This window comes from Rhincodon typus, chromosome 10, assembly GCF_021869965.1.
Source record: "Rhincodon typus isolate 14 chromosome 10, sRhiTyp1.1, whole genome shotgun sequence".
NCBI lineage: Eukaryota > Metazoa > Chordata > Chondrichthyes > Orectolobiformes > Rhincodontidae > Rhincodon > Rhincodon typus.
Window position 1 is genome coordinate 26,778,509 of NC_063341.1, and position 6,000 is coordinate 26,784,508.

General features: G+C 38.0%; 2 protein-coding genes across 4 annotated transcripts in view; one reads left to right on the top strand and one right to left on the bottom strand.

Moving 5' to 3' along the window:
- ncf2 (neutrophil cytosolic factor 2) overlaps positions 1-5,244 on the bottom strand; it is a 30,348-nt gene extending 25,104 nt beyond the window's left edge. For both annotated transcript variants that reach the window (XM_020527632.2, XM_048602312.1), the window contains exons 1-3: positions 4,780-5,244; positions 818-900; positions 364-472 (exon numbers count right to left, since the gene is read on the bottom strand). In XM_020527632.2, coding sequence (XP_020383221.1) covers positions 364-472; positions 818-900; positions 4,780-4,953 — 366 coding nt within the window. In that variant the 5' untranslated portion in view covers positions 4,954-5,244. The remainder of the gene's footprint in view (positions 1-363; positions 473-817; positions 901-4,779) is intronic.
- Positions 5,245-5,375: 131 nt separating this feature from the next.
- The window catches only part of LOC109927649 (nmrA-like family domain-containing protein 1), a 16,228-nt gene continuing 15,603 nt past the window's right edge, over positions 5,376-6,000 (top strand). The window contains exons 1-2 of one of the 2 annotated variants that reach the window (XM_048602314.1): positions 5,376-5,530; positions 5,781-5,882. In XM_048602314.1, the coding sequence (XP_048458271.1) occupies positions 5,793-5,882 (90 nt within the window). In that variant the 5' untranslated portion in view covers positions 5,376-5,530; positions 5,781-5,792. The remainder of the gene's footprint in view (positions 5,531-5,780; positions 5,883-6,000) is intronic. The other variant, XM_020527643.2, reaches the window with a different exon arrangement.

Below are 6,000 nucleotides of genomic sequence, written 5' to 3' on the forward strand. Positions count from 1 at the left end.
GCAGGGTAGTGTTTATTTTCAGACAGAGTCACCTTTAGTTGTTTGCATCTTGACTATTACTGATACATACACATTTTGTCAAAGCTTTCCATCTTGCACTGATCAGAGCAATTCACAAGAAATACCAAACTAAAGGGAAAGCAACAGTAATACTATATGACAGATTTACCGTGTGCATGTTATCTACCCTTTATTTTGTCATTTCTTGTGGATTCTCCTGATGGGTGCAAGATGAAAAACTTTGACAAAATGGGTCTTTATTCCTCAGTGCCAGCTTTCTTTAGGCCACTTCTTGTAGTAAGATCTCCAATGTATCCTACTTAGCTCTACTATGTTGTTTATTGCCTCTTTAAATGGACTTACTTGACAAGTGCACAGCTTGTACCGGAGGCCCAACTGGTTGTAGTCAATCAACTGATTCCCCCTCAGACGGTTAAGGGCTTCTACAAAGTCCCTCAAAGCCTCTTCATACCTGAGCACAGAATGTGAAGCAACATCAAGAGGAGAAAGTTAAATTCCATTAATGCACTACATAAGTAACCTTTCACTTAAATAAATATTTCCATCAAGGAATTTTGACTTGCAAGTTCTAGCATGCATATAGGATTGGGATCAAAAAGTACTGAAGTACAAGCAGTGTGGTGAGTTGTTATAATTGCTCACATTAACAGTGTTTTTGAATGCTTTCGAAATATAATTCTTAATCATTATTGAAACTGTACGGATATAATTCAACCTTTTCCAAATAGGCTGCTCTGTTTGATTTCAAATAGGAGTATTACAAGTTGACTCTAAAAAAGTGTAGCAAAGAACTTACTTTTCATTTTTGTACAAAGTTATCCCGCGTTGATAGAAAGCAACCGCCAAATGCTCATCCTTGCAGATGCTTTTATCAAATGCCTAGACAGTAAAGAGCACTCTTTAATTTATTTTTAAATCAAAATGCCCCTAGAATAACCCAGCTCTACTTTAGGTACTTTGGTGTTTTGCAATGAATCATTGCCCGTTTTATTTTAGCCCTCATGCAATAATAATTATTCCATGGAGGAAAAAAAAAATCTTTTGCCTCAGAACAACAGAAACATGCTAGTAACAAATCTCTCAAACACATGGATACACTGCAATGGTTCCAGCAATTGCTTGAGCTCTAAAGCCCAGAGATGCCATGCTTGACAAGAAGGACTGTAAAGTTGAGCATTATTTCTTATTTTTCTGCCTTTATATTTTTCTGTCAATTGAACAGAAGATGAAGTTCTATTTAAATAAAAACCGAAAGAACTGCAGATGCTGTAAATCAGAAACAAAAGCAAATTGCTGGAAAGGTTCAGCAGGTCTGGCAGCATCTGCGGACAGGAATCGGAGTTAACATTTCGGATTGAGTGACCCTTCCTCTATTTAAGCAATTTCTTTTTATTAATTCTGAAATACAAAATGGCACCAGATTGTGGCCAGAAAACACTTTTCACTGTTTTTCCCAAATATATGTGACAATAAAATTATTCATTCATTAATTTGTTCATGCATTCATCCGTTTCAGTGCTGGATCTGACCATACTTACTGCACACAAGAAACCCCTAGTAGTTCCCATCTGCTGTAGGTACCCTGTCTGCCTTTATTTAATAAATAATTATTGACTTAATTAGAGACAAAAAAAAACTGCAGATGCTGGAATCCAAAGGTAGATAAACAGGGGGCTGGAAGAACACACCAAGCCAGGCAGCATCTGGAGGAAAGGAGCAGTCAATATTTCAGGTAATTACCCTTCTTCAGGACTTAACTTTATCCACTGAAACTGATCAATGAATTGAATCCAGATAGTAATTAAATAGCAAACCATTAGTTTGACTTAATTTTTTTATACTACTTAACTGATCTACTCTTACTTTATTCTTGATTAAATAAGAGTCACCAGAATACTCTCCTCCTGTGATTGTTTGATCTGTAATTTCACTTTGTGAAATGATAATTGCCCCTCCTGCTGGGTTCAGACTCAGTCAGATTGCAGTGCTACACAGCTCCCAGCCTCTGCTTTTATCTGATTATTCTATGATTACTTGTAGAAATAGTTGCAGAATAAATACATACCATGGCTAAATTAAGAGATTAAAAACAAACTAAAATTGAAGAAGGTCTGATGGAGCTTACAATTTTTGTCAAATTTAGGAAACACCCGAATAAAACAGAAAAAAAAAAACCCTTCAAGGTTAATAAGGAGCTTGACACCATCCAGGACAAAGCAGCCCCAATTGATTAGCACCACATCCACAAACATCCATTCCCTCCACCATCAATCCTCAGTAGCAGCAGTGTATACTGTCAAGAAGATGCACTGCAGAAATTCACCAAAGATCTTGAGGCAGCAACTTCCAAACCCATGATCACTACCATCTAGAATGACAGTGGCAACAGATGCATGAGAACACCACCATCTGCAAATTCCCCTCCTAGCCACTCGTCATCCTGACTTGGAATTACATCACTGTTCCTGGGTCAAAATCCTGGAATTTCCTCTGAAAAGGCACATGGACTGCAGTGGTTCAAGAAGGCAGCTCCCCACCACCTTCTGAAGGGCAATAAATACTGGCCAGCCAGCAACACCCACATCCCATGAGAGAATGGAATAAAAGGAAAGTAAGGAGGAAGTATAAGAAGTGTATCTCAAAAAATATTTTTAAAAATCTTGCAGCCAAGTCTAAAGGGGTGAGTAAATTCTTCTCGTTTCCTCTTGCTCTTGGTTTAGCAATGTTTTAAATTTTAAACAAATGTATTTTTCCCTAATTCAGTATGTGCTTGGTCATGCATTAAAGCTGTGAAAAACAAGCCAGAAAATCCTTTTAAGATAGTTAAAATGAAGTGGCTTTTTTATTGTAAACTCACTCAGTACAAAGTATAAATATTATTAAAAAGGTATAACCTAACTTGGAATTCCATGTCAGAAACACACAAACTCACGCCAACATACACATACACACACACACACACACACACACACACACACACACACACATAAATGTACAAGCAATCAGAACAAGGACAGAACGAGGGAAGTTGGAATTGAGAAATGATTACAGTTCTCAGGTGAAGGATTATATTTTCTGATGTTGATTTTAAAGTTCTGGTGGTTACAGCCGAACTGGTTCTGCTGTTGTCCTGGATTTGTGTACAGCAAGTATCCACAGTCAGTTTTTCTCTCAGACCCGATCATTCTTACAGAATTGGGCACACCACGTCCAGTGAAAGGGAAGCTCTTCATCTTTTGATGTGACTGGATGTTACTGCCCTCTTTAGCAACAAGCACAAACGAATCATCATGGCCCCTCACAGAAGTGGTGTTTCCATGTGTAAACGTTGGCTGTTAGGCCACAACAATGACTAATCAATTCTCAAAGAGTTTCGAGTTTCATTGTTAGAGCTTCCCTGTTTCCCCTTAATGAAGATTCGGGTGATGGGGTTTGGGGAACAGTGGTTCAATCCTCCTCTTTACACAGTAAGTTTTGGTTTAATTCTTTGTTCCAATAATATCTGCAATTTCAATCATTACCAAAGACATTTGAAGATCTCATTGTGAGCTACATATTGAAGATGTTGAATTTTGATGTTCAGGTAATTATCCTTGGATAACGTTTTCAGGAATATGGTCAGCCAAGTTACTTAAACATTCCTTTGTAAATCCCAGTGCAGCTTGGCTACCTTCAGGTCAGGTGACATTGGAAGCCATTTTAAGGTATCCCAAACTCATTATTAACTGTTTACTCACAAACAAAAGTCCACGGCTTTTAAATTCATTGATAAGATTTACGGATTAATATTTCGTGCTCATATCATCATGACAAACAGTAAGATGGTGTGCGAATGTCAGTAATAAAGAGTAAATTGTTAAAAGTGAGGTTGATTCTGAGGGGACAGGATACAGAGTTAGTGCAGGATAAGTAGAAATTAGCAGGAATAGTTAACAAGTGTTTCATTTCAGTGTTTAATAACATGGAGTGCAGAGAAATCCTGAATAGGGTTAAAATGAGCTGAGTAACATGATAAATAAAAGGAAAATATTAAAGAAGCTTGGTTATCTAAAGATTCTGAGACCTGATGAAATATATCAAAGGATTCTGAGGGAAATGGGGAACAAATAGCTTGGTTGATGATGCTCCTATTTTGGAACTGGGTAGGAAATGGCAGGAGATTGATTCAGTGACAATGCTGGAGTAAGGTTAAGAGTTGAATTGCAGCTAATAGTTTTCTGTAGTCCTAGGGCTATTAATGTAGAGAATTAGGAGAAGGTACTAAAGATTTTTCTTGTTGATGATCACTGCCTGGCACATGAAGCAAAAGTGATACATGCCTCTGGTGCCTTTGCTCTTTGTAATTTTCAATGGAGTTTGTTGTAAATCTTTGCTTTTCTTTAATTCATATTAAAACTGAACTCACAATTGCACCAATGTAGCACAACAGTTAGATTAATATCCAGTAAATTGTGAAATTGATTTATATGTCATGGGCAGTTTCATTTCCACTTTTTCGGTAAATTTTTGTTTCCATAAAGCAATAAACAAACTGCTTCACTTCCCTGTAAAAAACGAACTAACTACGTTTCCTACTATTCTTGTGGGTTTAATCTTCTCAAATGAAATGTCTACTTGTTAAATTTTGCTCAGAGTTTACAATGTTAATCAGTGAATTATAACCCTCTTGTTATTTTGGTACGTCTTGGAATAAAAACAGAAGCATTTCAAGTAATTCCGAATACACCTTCAAAGTGTGGAACTGTGACAGCAACTTACCTTTTCAGCCTGGCTCCATTCTCTCCGGAGGAGATGCAGACAGCCGATGTTGAAACAGATTTTGGAACTGGGCTCGAGTATAGTGGTGAACAGGTTGAGGGCAGTTAACCACTCCTGGCGGTCTGCTGCAGTAATGCCTTCATCCCATAGTTTGATGGTGTCTGTCAGAGACATACTGAGCCCGGCTGTTTAATATACACAAGCTGCAAGGCGTGAAATAGAGTAGGTCGTATGCACTGGCTAAACTAGCAACTAATTTCAAGGCACTGCTTCTCTTACCGTCTGCTTCCTCCACTTGACTGAATACGCTATAAAAATGCTACAGGAAATGTGACCATGAGTCCAACTTTAGCTGTGACTAGACCAGTTTCATAGGAAGTTAACTCACTGACATTGCCTTTTGACCATAAGAGAGATTATAACAGTCTAAAGGCAAAGTAATTGATTTACCAATCCTCCCCCACCTTCCACAAATATTATTATATGTTTTGTATTTTAGTTTTCTGTTGCAAACTTCTAAACCAAGTATTTTCAATACTGGAAACGGCTGGCTAAAAGATTTAACTCTGGGCAGTTTATGGTCCAATAGTTGTCGGACTGACGCTGCTCCGCCTCTATATTTCCCTGACAACAATAACACGATCAACAAACAGGCAGGCCATTACAGGGAGACCAAATGCACAGCCAACAAACTACTGAAGGGACATCTTTTCCAATCACAAAAAAAAGGCAAAAAAAGCACTAAGATTTGGTGAGTAGCATTGTCAGAGATTCCCTGTGCACCCCCGATGTAGATTTGAGGGATTGGGTGGTTCTATCCTCCTCTTGCACAGCAACTTTCAGTTTAATTCTTTGTTCCGAAATACCTGCGGTTGAGATCATTACCAAAGTCATTTGAATGTCTCGTTGTGAGCTATACATTCCAGATGTTGAATTTTAATATTGAATTTTAATATTCAGGTTTTAATATTCAGGTTAATTTTAATATTCATTTTCTACAGCATTTTCAGGAAATGGTCAGGCATGTTACTCAAACATTCCCTTGTAAATTGCTGTACAGCTGGGCTACTTTCAAGTCAGGTGACATTGGCAACCATTTTAAGGTATCCTAAACTCTCCTGTCTGTGACACTGTAGACTATGGTGCTGATCTCTCCTGTCTGTCACACCGTAGACTATGGTGCTGATCTCTCCTGTCTGTCACACCGTAGGCTATGGTGCT